At 42.3% G+C, this 16,502-nt stretch overlaps 2 protein-coding genes across 2 annotated transcripts; one reads left to right on the top strand and one right to left on the bottom strand.

Moving 5' to 3' along the window:
- Positions 210–7,041, top strand: LOC8055825. Its single transcript, XM_002440949.2, has 5 exons — positions 210–716; positions 3,597–3,706; positions 3,799–4,170; positions 5,460–6,186; positions 6,622–7,041. Exons 1-5 carry the CDS (start codon positions 461–463, stop codon positions 6,693–6,695), a joined length of 1,539 nt encoding a protein of 512 aa, XP_002440994.2. The 5' UTR covers positions 210–460; the 3' UTR covers positions 6,696–7,041.
- LOC8055824 (RNA-binding protein BRN1) lies at positions 9,371–14,669 on the bottom strand. The gene is made up of 9 exons (XM_002439658.2): positions 14,307–14,669; positions 12,748–12,830; positions 11,947–11,998; positions 11,715–11,840; positions 11,542–11,624; positions 10,793–10,975; positions 10,182–10,518; positions 9,900–10,043; positions 9,371–9,820 (listed from the first exon to the last, which is right to left on the bottom strand). Exons 1-9 carry the CDS (start codon positions 14,533–14,535, stop codon positions 9,690–9,692), a joined length of 1,368 nt encoding a protein of 455 aa, XP_002439703.1. The 5' UTR covers positions 14,536–14,669; the 3' UTR covers positions 9,371–9,689.

Below are 16,502 nucleotides of genomic sequence, written 5' to 3'. Positions count from 1 at the left end.
ACAAAATTTAAGGTTGCTATTTTTTTATTAACTTGCTAAATTGATTAGTTTAATAAGTAAATTATACTAAATTTCTGGAGATGCTCTAATATATATAGCAAATTAGCAATACCCAAATTTTAAAAGTTATTATAAGAACCCAGCACAACACAAACGTACTGTACGTTTCAAACCACCAACGTCCAACGCCGCACTACACTACACTAGTTACACACGTTTGCTCACGGGCTCGGAGCGAAGCGGACATCACTGCGCTGCGCTGTGCTGTGCGCAACACACTTCTTTGTCCTCGCAAGCCGCTCCGCGAACTCGACCATCCCACATTCCCACCCGTGCGCGTCGGCGGCGGGCGGCAGCAGAAGCAGCAGCGCGAGAACCCTAGCTTGTGCTCAGCCTCACCACACCAGAGGTAGGCCGCAATGGCTGCGGGCGGCGATGCGTGAGGGCGTGCGGGCGCGGCATGGGGAAGGAGGAGCGCGAGGGGCAGCAGCAGCGGGAGCAGCCGACGCCGGCGGAGGGAGGCGCAGGGGGAAGCGGCGGAGGAGGAAGAGGAGGGCGGTGTAGCCGTGGGTGCTGCGGGGCCGTGCGGCCGCAATGCGCGGCCGCGCTGCTGCTCGGCGCCGCCGTGGCTCTCTCCGCGCTCTTCCTGCTGCCGCCCTTCGTGGGGCGCGGCGACGGCCGCGCGGCGGCGCGGGATCCGAGCGCAGCGTTCGCAGGTCAGCCCGCATTGCGGGATCTCGCGCGACTCGCTTCAATCTTCCGCCGTAATTTTAAAACCTGTTTCGTCGTACGGACTCCACGAGCAGTGACTTAGTGATTGACTTGCTTAGTTTTCAGCTCAGTTGGTTCTTGCAGATTGGCGAAGCTGCAAAGTTCGCTTCTTTAGATGGGCAACTTAGACCAAATTCGACGATTTTTTCAGTTGCGTCTCCTGTTTCCTTTCGGGAGCAACTTGGCCATTTCCCGTGCTCTTTTGTCACTTTCTTAGACACGCTGTTATTAGTTAGTGCGTGCCTGCTAGATTCTAGCTCAATATTTCAGCTTCCAACTCAAATGGATTCACGTGGTTCGATTCGGTGTGTGCTGTTGGATTATGTGCAGTATAGCTGTTGAAGTGCTGTTCTTGATATATAGCTTATACAAGATAGGAAATGCTGGCCAACTTGTGATTGTAGCTAGTGGATATCCCTGGATGCATGCTGTGCTTCCAAATTCGGTTTTACCATGTTAGCATTTCCTCACATGGTGCTGTTTGGAGATTTTTGCTCGGATTGCCAGTTTGGGTTGGGGCACCCATTCTATTTTCAGGTGGTCTTAGTGGTGCTTCTGGTGTATGGCTTTCGGTTGGCTGTTGTGAACTAAAAGGAACTTCAGGGTTTAAATGTCACCAAACTGAACGAATAATTTTTCCATGTGCTCAGAAGACGAAGAGTGGTCCATGCAAAATACAAACATAAACGAGGGGGTATGGACCTCTGGTGAAGCATTTAAAAAGTTTAGGACCCAAAAATACAGTTTGAGAGTTGATGGACCTAGATGACATCTCCTCAAGCTAATGGACCTCTAATGCATTTTACTCTTTTTTCCTCTACTAGAACTCAGTGGAGCAATTTTTTCTTGTGTGCTCGGGGAAAATAAATCAATTTCTTGGTTGGTGCCGCTGATGGAAATAATATACTTCTTTAAATTTTCTTTTGGATATGTTGGACCCACAAGATCCTGACAAAATTTGCCGTGCAATTCTTTGGCGAAAACTTCCAAAATAGAAAAGGTAACACTTCTATTGAATGGTGGTGTTAGAAGACCCAACAAAAATTGCCGAGATAGAGAACACAATACTTTGTTGAATGATGATGTTTGAAGGCCCCGACAAAAATTGTGGTGGTAGAGTACGCAATACTTTGTTTAATGGTGATGTCAGAAGGTCTAGACAAAATTTGCTGCGATAGACAAGTCATTGCATGTGGAATTGTGATGTTAGAAAACACTGACAAGTACTTTCTTGATAGGGTAGCATAGCACTTCAAATGGTTTGCTATGCTTGCATCCTGCACACCATGCCACCAGCACACGAGGTATCACGATCTCGTGCTCTGTGTGTGCCTTCATGCGGCACACACAGCACTTCAAATGGTGATGTTACAAGTTGTTAAAAAAAATGGTTTGGAAGAGAAAAATCATATCTCTGACAATCCGACGATGATAAGTGGCATGTACTCTCGGAAGCGACTAATGCTTAGAGGAGTATGATTTCAGGGTGCAAGTATATGCAAATTCTACATAGAACTGCCTTATGAAAGTAAATTACCAGTTTCAAAAACACCATATTGGTAATCTTTCTGTATTAGATTGTCCTTGCAGTTTATAACTATTGAAACCAAGACCCAGAGTCAACAAACAACAGGGTCCTTACTCTTATTTGTGATATTGGATGTTGTATTGTATGAGTAGGGCCCTGTTTGGATCCTAGGGCGTCAAGTTAACCCATCTTGTCATAACATAGGCTAATGGTTAGCCACCAACTAGCCCCATTAGCTCTCATTAGCCGAAAATTGGCCCATGTTTAACCCTCCTATTTGACATCTAAAAATAGAGGCTAATTGTTAGCTTCCTGGATCCAAACAGACCCTAGGGTTGCAAATGAGTGTACCCAATGGGTAGTTATGGGGCACCATAGATGTTCTGTATCCCATTTTCTTGCTTTGAAGTCTGGATTGGTTTATTTGGATGAGTTTATGTTGAACCAATGATCCAGAGAAATCAAAGCCTGCTTCCCTCCGGGACCCATCAAAATCGCTTTGATCATAAAATAGGAAAGCTGATATTTACTATTTGTTATTACATGTTTATTTTTCTGATATAAGGAGATTTATTAAAACTCAAAGAATATTACATCAAGGTAACATTCTTGAGAATCCTTCCTGCTTCTGCACGGCAAGATGTGCATGGCTTACATTAAGTCACACCGACAAACTATTAACTATCATTCACACATAGGGTGATGGTTTTGATGCTTGGCTTGGATGACCACTAACAATCATCAATGTCAATAACACTGAAATCTTCCGCGTGTATACAAAGCTATGAATTGTTTTCAAGCATTTATTCTGATAGTTCCATGGTGCAAGATACCATTCTAGTTTGAGATGTGGGCTGCATCTGTGATATGCAAAACAGACAAGAACATATACCTAGTGTTCCCAGAGGTTCATGCACTCATGCAATCCTGATGCTCAATTGCATCTCTAAAGAAATCCGGCCAAGATTTTATGACATTTTGATGATGTGCATCGGAGTGCTTTGAAAGCAGCTATTGACGTGCCTGAACCGTGACTAGGGGCTCATGTTGGGTTTCAACTCTAGCCTACCCCAACTTAAATGGGACTATAAGGCTTAGTTGTTGTTGATGGTGATGTGCATCATTCCTCTGCAAAATTTGAAATTGAAACTCAACCTACACACCTAGTGACAAAAAAGATAAAACACTTGTGAATAGTAATGGTCAACCGTTACTCTTCTTATAAGCAATCTATTATTATCTAGATGTTGAATTCACAATTTTTTTATTTGATGTTCAAGTCATGCTCTTTTTGCAGCTGATATTGTGGCAAGCTTTATGCTACAAAAGACAGTTTCTGAGTTGAGTGAAAGTACATCTAAGCTTGAATTTGACATCTATGAGGAAGTTGGCGTTCCTAATTCAACTGTAAGGCACAATGATGTACACTATTTATATTCTTCTTGTCACACACAATGTGTCCAATTTTCCATCCTGCTGATCCCCCAATTATTGTACAGGTGACCATAAATTTTCTACAACCATTAGGCGCATCCAACTGGACAAATGTGATCTTCACCATTGTACCTTATCCAGTACACTCAACTATATCACCAACTTGGTTGAGCATTCTTAGGTCTTCTTTTATGTCCTTGGTTGTGGAGCAGTCGACACTCCACCTGACAGAGTCTCTATTTGGGGCCTCTTCAAATTTTGAGGTGTTTAAGTTCCCTGGAGGAATTACCATTATCCCTCCACAGGCTGCATTTCTTCTTCAGAAACCCTATGCATCTTTCAACTTCACTCTGAATTTCCCAATCTACAAAGTACAGGAGGAAACAAATGAGTTGAAAGACCAAATGAAGTCTGGACTACGTCTCAATCCCTATGAGGTTAGTATCAGTTAGGTTAAATTTTTTGTTTTAGCATTTTTACTATTACCACGGTTATCTCAATAATATATTATTGGTATTGTATGTCTTTTTTGCCCCTAAAGTTGTTATAGGACTGTATCTTAATGGTTTAATGCTTGATTCTTGTTACATATTTTTATTGGGTTACTGATCTTACGTGAACCATACAATCAATTTCTATGACCTGATGGGCATGCAATTGTCATAAGCAAGCATGCACGTTCCTTGTACTTATGAGTAACTGGGCATTGATGGAGTACAATTTGTCTCATTTTGACCTATCATGAATCGGGCTGCAAATTTGTGGTCTATGTGGGAGCACTTGTGCATATATAAAACTAGGTGAATTCCCTGCGCGTTGCTGCGGGATTTTCTTAAAAATAAATCATTATATACATAGCATTACTATATGGTATTCAGTATATTATGTATGTATACATATATATGAATTTGACTTGCATGTATTTTATTGTATTAGATCTAGTAAAAAATTGCTGAGCTTATAGAAGAAAAACTAATATTTGGTTACATTATAGAGGAATTGGTAATGAAACAAATAGTGTATGTACATGACTTGTATGTTAATAGATTAAAGATTTAAAGTATTCCATATGATATAGATGACATGGTCATTTTTTGTAATTAATTAATATGGGATGACATGGACTTAGTGGGAAATGATGTGGACACCTTGCATGAAGGGATAGAACATTTAGTGGGTCTGTGGACATCTTGCATGAAGAGAGAATTCATCTAGTGGGGTTTAGCTTTATAAGAGTATATGATCACAAGAGAACATACACGCATAGATTATATGGAGGTGCAAGATGGTTGTCTAACTTTGTGATTCCTGCAAAAGTTAAGCATGGTGTTATAAATGAGTGTGCTAGGTTAAATACAAAGAATGGGTGCCAATAATTATTATCGTCTAATTGCTGGTTAGGATGCTTTTGTGCTGCGTATCTATATAGCCACCACTAGGGTGACTGAACTGATACTGGTAGCCATTTAAAAAAAATCCTGAAACACTTTAAAAGGAACAATGAAATAAGATATTGCTATATGTATTAGGACTTACAAGGTGGTGGTGTAGTGCATTAGTGAGGAGAGATCATTGTTCTTTTTTTGGTTTTCACATCTGTTACAACTCTTATTTGTTGCACATTAGAAAATTTGGGATGGTTCTGCAAAGGCCATACCAGGGCAATGTCGCTATTAGATTTTGTTCATATTTACTCAACTGAGTAGTCCTTTCCTGTACTTTGCAGAACCTCTACATCAAATTGACGAATTCAAAAGGTTCAACGGTTGCTCCTCCAACAATTGTTCAGGCCTCGATTGTTCTTGAAGTTGGGAATCACCAGCCATCCCTTCCAAGGATGAAGCAGTTGGCCCAAACAATTGCTAATTCATCGTCAGGAAACTTGGGACTGAATCACACTGTGTTTGGCAGAGTAAAGCAGATAAGCCTTTCGTCTTATCTTACACATTCTTTGCACAGTGGAGGTGGTACTGACACACCTAGTCCAGCACCTATACCTTATCAAGATCATCCTCAGCACCACCACCACCACCACCACCACCACCATGAACACCACCACCATAACAAGAGTCAAGAGGAAAAGAAGCATTTTGCTCCATCTCCTGCTCCTGTACATTCTCCTGTCCAACAGCCCAAATATATATCTCCATCCCCATCCTGTCCATATGGATATACCACCAAGCCAAAGAATAAAGCTCCTGTAGCCCCAGCTGCTGAGCCAGTAGCTAGTAACCATCATTATGCTTCCCCTGCAACCATACCCCATGCAGTGCCTCCACCATCCATTAGCCCAACCCCCTCTTTTAATCACTCTTCTCCTAATAATCCTAGGAGAGACAACAGCTCTCCTGCTCCTTCCCCTGCACTTGCGAAGCCCCATTTGCGTGGAGTACCTCTCGTTCATGGACATCATCATGCTCAAATGCCAGCAGCGGCTCCTGGTCCTCACTCATGTGAGTTGCTTCTCCCTTAGTCCTTCCTTATTTACACTTCCACTTCTACCAGGTGCTGTTATTTCAAAGCAATACTCATTCATAAAGACTCCAGATTCCAAACTAAACGAGTATTATAGGCTGGCCACTCTATTCCAATTTTGAAAGTTGATGAGCTTTCTGTACTGTTTACTATAGTAATTCCGTTGTCAGCAATTTCCACATCACATATTAAATGGAAACTAGAACAGTGCAATCCAGTCTTGGTCAAACCTTACATATATGGATGCTCGGCGTCAAAACTGATTTTGTTTCTCGGCATTTGATTCCATTCCACTGCATTAACCTGATCAACTGGCCAGATGCAACTTGTTCAGTTTTCACATTGTTATCTGTACTATGCAATTAACAACACCTCCTCTGTGTCACTGACCATCCATTGTTTTGCTACTGCAGCATATGCCACCCGTAGGCACTCGTGCCATTGGACCCTGGCACTCCTGATGTATATGCTGATGGGTCTGCCATGACGTGGCTGAGCCACCATCTTCTAAATTCTAGTCCAGAGAAGGCAGAATAATTGCCCGTTTGGAGGCGGTCGTAGGCGCAGAATAATACACCCTAGCTGCAGGTGCTGCTGTATAACATACATATGGTGAGCGTGTGAATATGGGTCGGGGATAAAAAGCAGCAGATGGGCATGCATCTGTGTGTATAGTGGTCAAAGCCAGGTGCGGCAGGCCCTTGTGTGTTGCACATGTGTGTTGCCCGGTGTTTGCTTATACTCAAAACACAGATGGTGGGATCCAGTATAGGGGCTTATACTGTTTTTACGCAAGGGCGTGCAGAATTGGGAACATAAACGCTAAACAGCAACCGAGTGTTTTTAGCCAGCGGCGACACGCGATTTCTGGCAGTCGTCCGATTCACGCGGTGAAGAAGGAGGCCGTTCGGATCGTGCCCTCCGGCGATGGCAGGGGGTTCCGACAGCGTCGGTGCCGACGAGGTAGGCAGGCTCCTCCTCACCCTAGATCTGTGTCCACCGGAGATGAAAACGATGGCGGTCCGGCGACGGTGGCTAGAATTTTGGCGAGCCTTTCCTCTCTCTTTCTTCTCCAACTCCAGTGGCTATAGAAGGGGACGGTCCGGGGAAGGCAGGTATGGCAGACAGTGGGTGTCAGTGTTTTGAGATCGAGTAAATTTAGCGCCGCTGCTCAAGAGAGTTGATGGCTAGCACTCGAGACAAAAGGAATTATATTGGATCGGGACTGTGCCAGATATAGTGAATATGTGTTCCTTAGTTCAAGCGCTTCAAACGGCTTACAATAGGGCTATGCAAGCTACTACTAAAGGGATTTGAGATAGGGGAAATTGATTGTCTGGGAAAAAAGCATAGCTCCCCGTATATTTTCATGGGGACGCGTAACATGCAGAAGTGAAGGATTCTCTAGCCTTGTTTAGTTCCAAATTTTTTTTGGGAAATCAATACTGTAACACTTTCGTTTGTATTTGACAAATATTGTCTAATCGTGGACTAACTAGGCTCAAAAAATTCGTCTCGTCAATTCCGACCAAACTGTGCAATTATTTTTTATTTTCGTCTATATTTAATACTCCATGCATACGTCTAAAGATTCGATGTGACGGCGAATCTGAAAAATTTTACAAAATTTTTGGGAACTAAACAAGGCCTGAAGGAGAAACTTGCGAGCTTGGTCAACACTCCATCTTGTCTTGTCCGCATATATGGTCATCAAGGTCTTGCTCCCCATGCTAAGGCGTGGTATACCATGGTGGCATTGGGCCGACTGTGGCGGCATTGTGGGAATGGTAGTTGTTCATCAACTCCCATGTATGGCATGAGCTTAGTGTAAACATTGTGGCCTATGTCTTGGCACCTGTTTCTTTGGGGTGAAGTCGTGATGTCATTGTATTGGGAGGACATAGGGCCCTTGCGGACCTCCTGCTCCCTGGATCGTGGTTGTGTTGCCCTACCTCCTATGGTCGTGTTGGGGCTTAGGATCCGATTGGTATGGGGGAGTTGGCTCCCTATTGTGATTCCCATACTGTTACGATCATAAGCCTGTCTATCGGGTTAGGCGTGATTTAGACAGTGCCAAGTCATGGGCGACTCTCTTTCAGGTGTCTTGGGGTATCCATATCTCGGTTATTTCTTGTCATTTGAACTATCATAAGTTTAGTTCTGGTTATTGATAATTTAATTATCTTCAGATGATATTTATTTAAATTAATTTAGTATGAATGAATTAATTTTTGTGTGCTGCTGCATGACGTATTATCATTGAAGTGCTGGTGGCAAAATGATTTGCAAATCGATGACCAAATCTTGTCTCCACGCCGCCGCAATCTCCCAGCGACCATCAATCACGAAAGCCTCCTGACGGTTATACTGCTGGGCCCATTTTTTTGTTTGGTAAGTCCAAATTGGCAAACTCTTGGAGATACTCTAAATATTTCACTTGCTATTTATTATACGAAGTTGCCAAACATCACAATTTGGCAAGCTAGAAATAGCAAACTCTTGGAGATGCTCTAACAGTGGGGATGGTGGTCAGACGGTTTAGGGGCCCTAATGATGGTAGCGGCGACTAAGCTAGGTCAAGAATAAAGAAGTCTCGCCGGAGTTGGAGATGGCGACGACCAAGCTCGCTGGGGTTGGGGAAGGAAACGACAACGTAAAGAGGGCGAGGGGAGGGGAAAAAGGTGTCCACCGCGAGCGCGGTATGGTCTCACCGGTGGGGCGGTTGGCGGCAGCAGGGTAGAGAAGGAAGATTAATAGTAGGTTAGTGATCGAGTGTTGAAACACAGTTGTTGGATAGACAACTCATTGGGAATTGCCTGAGGACTGCGGTATACCATACCATGTCTCAGGTTTTTGCCCCACACGAGGATGCAGTATAGACAGCTCAAAACCAATAGAGGTTATATTATGGTCTCAAAACAATAGAGGTTATATTTTGCGAGCTTTGGCCAAATCTGGTTTAATCCGGAAGAGCTACAAACCAAATACAGTAACCATGCAGTTATCAAAATGCCATTTTTAGCAAGGGTCAGTAGACATCCAGTAATAAGAAAAGACCAAAAAAGAAATTAGCATGCTACCATTATTCCTAAAACAACGTTACTCTTTCTTACCCACTTAGTATGGCTACCAGTAAGATTAGGTCAAGGATGACACAGATACTGAAACATGTCATACCGTAAATTCCTAAAACATTATTTACAACAAAATGATTCATGTCAAAATGATTCATGAGAATTTAAAAAAAAACAATTGAATGAATTAATGTCTGATGTACAAGATCTGATGGTACAAATGCTACAACTACGCTGCGACGAAAATACACAATGTGACAGTTTTCAAGAATGTGAATTGAACAAAGATACAAGAGCCACCACCGGCGACACAATGGTGGGAGGCCAGAGGAAACAATGTAATGATCAATTGTGACACATATGTACCGATTTTCCTGATCGTGTGAGCATACAACGAATTCACTTTGTCAGAAAGGTTTATTGTGCTTGCTGTTGTCTCTCTTGAGTTGTACTTTCAACTTTTTACCACCTAATTGGTATCCATTCATCACACTAATAGCTGCTTGTGCAGAAGCTGGAGAATCATAGCTTACAAAACCTATCCAGGAAAATAAGTTAGCAAACTAAGTTTGTAAGATGTCCTGTCATCGAAATTGAAACTAGGAAGAATCAATTACCAAAGCATTTACTAACACCAGTTGCCTTGTCTACAAAAACTTTAGCGCTCAGTACTCTACCAAAACTATGAAATGCATTTGCAAGATCATGGTCACCAAATTCTTGCGGAATGTGATATATGAACAAATTGGCTCCAGGAGGACCTGCACACATGACAGTCATTTTTAAGAGAAACCTTTGAACATAATGCCTCCAAATACAAACTTGAGCCTTCTTGTTAGAAACAAAACTAACTTAAAATATAATGGAAACTAATTTCGTGAGTATAGAAGAAGACAAACCCTCTATCTGGGGGCCAGGATTGCTGCTGGGACTTGAAGACGGCGAATTAGCATTTGAATTTTGAACTTTGGTTGAACTGTGTGAATTTGAAAAGGGGCGATGATTAATAGGACCACCAGGATACACTCCAGGATACTGCAAACCAGGCAAAGGCGAATAGGGGCTTCCCAACTGTGCAGAATTAAATGATCTAGGAACTGAATTAGGGGAAAGTTCAGAATTCGCTCCACGGATCGAGCTTCCTTGATTAACAGGCTGAACCATATTCTGGAAAGCAGTCTGATTTTGCACAGGAGATAGAGGAGGGTATTGCATAAGCCCGTAGGTTCCTTGTGGCTGCATAGAGCAATGTAAGTACAATTATTACCCACGATGCAAAACAAGTTAAACACAGGTACTGTTAGTGCAGCACTCTACAGCATTGGCGTGCTGCACATAGCTTATTGATCAATGCATACTTTATAAAATCCAAGTAATCAAGTTTGTATAGCATTCCTTATGTTTTTTTTTTGGTTAAATACTGCTAGCTGCCAAGCATGATAATTCAACATGAAAGGTTATGACGAGTTGTCTCAAGCTGTTTGCTGTATTTTTTTATACCATAATATACCTGGTAGCCAAATCCATTGTACTGCGGCACATATCCCATCTGTAAAGCTCCAAACACTGAATTCTGCTGCATAGCATTTGGATTCAACATGTTAGAAGACTGGAATTGAGCTTTTTGTGCTTTTCGAGCCTGCCTTTCCTTTTCAGTGTCAGCCCATTTGACAACCAAGGGAACACTTGAACCCTAACAACAATGACCAGGGTTTCTGTTAGATTTGTGTAACTGGTCATGAAATTTCAGAAGAACTGAAGCAATCAATATCATACAAAGCCAAGGTATCAGTGATCTATTACATGCATTGATATCATCAAATATAAGACACAATGTCATAAAAGGAAATATCTTCTATTTAAGAAATCATGGCAAGCAACTACTTTCAAAACTGGTGTCCTCTGTTTGAATGATTTTACTTCACATCAATCTATCAGATTATGTTCAATTAATGAAAGCAGAGAATTCCAGATTTTCTTGCTACAGTGTTGTGGAAAATAGCTCAGTACCATAACAACAATATGTAAATTGGAAGTACCATCCAATGTGTGGCTGATAGGTGATATTTGCAAATTGCAAACATACTGAGCAACTTTTGTTTGGAACTTTTGAAATGCAATGATATTGAGTTCATATATCACTGAGCTACATAATCCTGTTAAGAGTAGTAGGGTAGGGGTATGTGATGTTTTCAGGAGAATTGAAATAATGTCATCGTTAAGAAAAAGATTCTTTTGGAATCCTTTATTTCTACGAACCTCTATTTTGTGTGTTCCATTTAGAGCTTCTATAGCAGCCACAGCTTGCTCTTTTGTTTCATATTTTAGAAAGGCACAGCCAGCTGCAACATCCACAGTTGATAAGCAAGTTAGAAAGAAGATAAAGTGACTACGGTGATGCTCCATTCCTAATCCAAACCAAGATAATTTACCTTTGCTCGTTTGCTGAGAACCTCTCAAAATCTGCAAATCCTTGATATTCCCATATTTTGAAAATAAATCCGTCATTTCAGCATCTGTTACATTTTTTGGGAGCATTCCAACAAAGAGCTTGTGCTCTGGAAGTAACAGTATAACACATGCCAGTGAATATTCTAAAAACCGAGCCAAAATCAGCGTGCAAATACATTAAAAATGATGATACAATTTTGAGGAGCCTCATACCCAGTCTTTCCAACTCCCCATCAGCATATTTTACTTGCAATGGACTTGAGGCCTAATTTAAAACAGAGAAAAATAGGAAAGTGAAAATACTAAAGTTAGTTAGAGTCTCAGAGAAATAGACATTTGAAAAAATACATTAAGTACTTTAGGAATATTAAAAATATTTCTTGAGGATTGATTGCAACTGTACATTGAGACTGCTTGAAACAATATGTAAAACATTTCAGACCATCATCAGAAACTATTGTCTTATATGTCACTGACAAGGCAAGATTAGTTTCACTTCATCCACATTCCAAAAATTGGGTTTCTATCATGGACTCCCTCATGTATTTGATGGTTTAGGTCCGAAAACTAATTCATGTACAAACAAACATCTGCTAGTACCAGCCAGGTACAACAATACATGGTAATGAAAGGATTCAGTCCAGGATTCTAAGATAATTATGTAAGCACTAAATTAGTTTGAAGACAGCTCTGAATGCATTTTTTTCTCGAATGCGCAGGAGAGCTGTGCATCTTTGTATTATAGAGAGAAAAGGATCGGCCCCTTACATGAACACCGTCACCTCACTGCGGGCCGAGCCATGAGGGGGTTAAATGAAACAAAAAAAAGTCGCCCTGAATAAAAAACCCCTGTGAATGCAGAAAATGCCAGCTTTTCAACTTATCAAGGAACATTCCAAATGGTGCTACAATTTCTGACCTCAAAGAAGAAACTTACAGAGGTATCAGTTACTACTTAGTACTTACTACACTATACCCAAGATTCCAGGAAAAATACATAACAAGGTTACATACCCCAGGTAGTGTGCGCTTGTTGTGGTATGCAGTCACAGCCTTGTCAGCCTCCTCCCTTGATGGGCAGATCACGAAGCAGCAGCCTGCAAAGGTCCAATACTCTTGAATCAAACATCAATTAAGGAACAAAAAGGTAGGTCCTACCCATGTGTAGATACATATTTACACTACAGTCCAACAAGAACTAAACAAAAGGAACAGGAAACAAAAACCTAAAGTAAAAAATATTCTCCAAGAGAAATGGAAAAAAAAACTAATTCGCTTGTCTTATAAGCCGTACTTTTTCTGCCAGCCAGCAGTGTTTTTCCCTCACAATAAATCAGCGAACAGTACTTTTAGCCATAACTTTTCAGATCAGCTAGTGGCAAAGGGCATTCCAGTTGAATTTGCACATGAAGAACAACACAGGCTATCACTTTACATGACTCCTTCAGGCCTTCCGAAGGAGAATGCTAAAACTATTAAAAAATCAGAAGCATAGTGAAGCAGTTCCTCCACACAAATTAAAACTAGTCACAATGAAGAAGCTCCACTCTCCTGTAGTGTTGAAAAGAACCAAACTCATACTCAAACAAGGTCAATGGAGTTTTGAATGGTCTTATACCAATTAAATTCTTGAACCAATGAAGTTCTTAAATAGGAAAAAAAACAGCAAACATGTGTGCGATTCTATTGTCCCTAAATTTTAGCCGAATCATACATAAAGCAGAGTATCTTCAGTTATCAGTTGGTCTGTACTAACACAGGCAGCCTATATTCGGGGGCCAACTGAAACCAACCAGCTCAAATCAAAGCCCAGGTCCAACTAAATCTCAAGCATTCAACACAAAATCTTGCATCATAGGATCAAAAGCAACTGAGAAGAAGCAAAATCCAAAGTAAAACTTCTCAGAACAGCAAACTCTGGATCTAACCCTGCAGGTACATCAAAAGAGAAGGATGGAAACTGAAGATAAGCACACAGAACATTGCAAATTTACAACATGCTACGGCAGCTTTGGGTACCAAAAAAGAGCCAAAGAGTTCAAGTCCCAGCGGTCTTCCAAGCAAACAAAGCAACCTCCAACATATCAACGACTGTAAGATGTTGAAAGCTTTCCTCCACCATATGGAGGTCGCATCACAGCATGCATCTCTGCAAGTGCAACGCACGCAGAGAACAAGAGGTGCCACCAAGTGAACGCATCATGTCACCCATTGCACAGGGATCGCTGGCAAACCAGCCAAATTCCCAGCGAATGGCGAGATCCTCTAGCTTTTCGGCCCCGCAGGAACACCCACGAACAGGAAAACAGCAGTTCTAGCTCCGCGTCAGCGGCATTGCCCCCGAACAAGCTCAGCACCCACAAAGCCGAGCCCTCCAAAGCAAAGGAAAACCCTCCCGAGAGGCGGACGGCCGGACCGTCCGTCTCCCATGTCCAGCTGTCCCAAGCGAAGCCACGCACCAGATCCCGAGAACCCGCCCCCCACGCGGGGCGTCGCATTGCAGCCAGGGAGGGAGGGCGAAGGAATTCGGCAGACGAAGAGGCAGAAGGGAGGGGAGGCGTACGGATCCGGACCTCGCGAGACCCTGGTGGCCCTGTCGCGGATGACGGTGACCTCGTCGACGAGGGCGACGCCGCGGAACAGGGCGGCGAGCTCGGCCTCCGACATCTGCTTGGGTACCTGCCCCACGAAGAGCTTGACGCTCTCCCTGCTGCGCGCCTCCACCCCGGCGCCACCTGACGCCGCGGCGGCCGCCGCCGGCTGCTGCTGCTGCTGGTCCCTGTCGCCGCCGTCCTCCGCCATTGGACCCGGCCGGGGTGACTAGCTAGCTGGCTGGCTGGCTAGGGTTTGCGTGGGAGTGCTCGGGTTGACGGAGTTGGTCGCCTCGGCGGAGGAGCCTGGGAAGGGGAGGGAGGGAGGGAGGGAGACGGAGTCGGGAGGGAGGGAGGGAGAGGGACTAATAGTAGCGAGTAAATAAAATAAAATGGTGATTAAATTAGGCCCTGTTTAGTTCTCCACCCAAAATTTTTTCGTCCATCTCATCGAATCTTTGGACACATACATAGAACATTAAATATACATAAAAAATAAACTAATTACACAGTTTAATTGAAAAATGTGAGACGAATCTTTTAAGCCTAGTTACTCTATGATTAGCCTTAAGTGCTACAGCAACTCACATGTGCTAATGATAGATTAATTATGCTTAATAGATTTGTCTTGTAGTTTCCTGATGAGCTATGTAATTTGTTTTTTTATTAGTTTCTAAAAATCTCTCTCGACATTCTTTCGACACGTCTGATGTGACCCCTAGAAAATTTTGATATCCAATCTAAATAGGGCCTTATTAGCGTGATGAAGTCGGAGCGTGGGGGGAGACAAAGCTGGTGCGTTGTGTGCTGTGATTTCCTTTCTCCTTGTGTCCCTCAACGGTTTTATTGCCCCCCCCCCCCCCCCCCCCCTCCCCTCGCTCTCTCATCTTTGTCAGCTTCTCTTGTCAGGGCTGTCTCGACGTTGGCGGCATGCATGAATGAATGACTGTCTGGTTAAATCTGTTTTGAGCCTCCGCAGTTAAACCTCAATCTTCTTTATGCATTAACAGGGTGTTTGTTTGTACATGGAAGAAGTTCGTCGGCATCTCACTCTTTAGCCTTTTTTTTATATAGAAAAAAAATGAGCTAGTATATCGCTATATCATTTCTCACAAGCTAATAATTAATACTAAATGAGGAAGGAAGCTATCCATTAAATATATACGATACGAGTGAGTATCTATGTTTGGTTGTACTGTGATTCGAAAAAAAAATGCACATCATAAATTTAAGTCAGAGATGTAGCACTAGTGTGTACTATAGTTTCTTTTATTCAAAGTTAGATATAACATAGAAGAGTTCACGAATGAATAGGATTTTTAGAAAAAGGAAAGGCAGTTCGTTAGTGTGGCCTACCGTGATGGTGACCATAAAAGTGGCTTCCTAACCATAGGATGGCACAACAAGTTGCATTACATAGAAACTTGAACTCTCCCATACTCTACTCCGGCGAGTCGCGATGGGAGGAGACAAGTGATTTTGGCTTCTGATCCATCTATAATAAACGTATTTACTACTAGTATTCAGCCAGAAATTTGCTAGGTACACTATTCGCTTGGACAAGAGTGAGTGGAAATGACGATAAACAAATTTGATCCGATAGAATCATTCATGAGAAAAATATAAAACAGTGAACATGGTAATATGTATTAGATTATTTTAATATATTCACTACAATATAGTCGTGTAAACCACTACAGCAATTGTGATGAACATGTGCTAAAATAAATTTAATTTATCGCTCTATTTTCTACAAATTAGTTTAGGCTACCAAATTGCTCTTGTTCTAGGGTTAGACGGAAATTTTGCATCTCTCTTTACTACTGGTGCTTGAATGCACCAAATCTGTACTCCAACATGCTTGTAATCTTACGAGATGACACCGACGTGTTTATTGTGTGGCTCCAACTGCTTACTAAGAGAACGAGGCCCGCAACGTTTTCTAATGAGTTAGCCCCTTCCGATGAGGATGATTGAGAAACGTCGGTTTCTCAATTTTTTTTTAAAAAAAAGAGCATGTTTTTCTAATTTATTACGAAAACACTTTGTCGCACTCCTATAAAGTTGGTGCGAAGCGAACAGTGCCGTAACCATAACTAAGGACGACAGGAGAGCCTTTCATAACAAGGGGAAAAAAAAAGGTTTTCAGATAAGGTCAAAAGGCGGCCGGTAACTAAC

The sequence above is a fragment of the Sorghum bicolor genome, chromosome 9 (assembly GCF_000003195.3).
Source record: "Sorghum bicolor cultivar BTx623 chromosome 9, Sorghum_bicolor_NCBIv3, whole genome shotgun sequence".
Classification (NCBI taxonomy): Eukaryota; Viridiplantae; Streptophyta; class Magnoliopsida; order Poales; family Poaceae; genus Sorghum; species Sorghum bicolor.
Note: the sequence above shows the minus strand (reverse complement) of the source record. Positions and strands in the feature narration are given on the sequence as shown.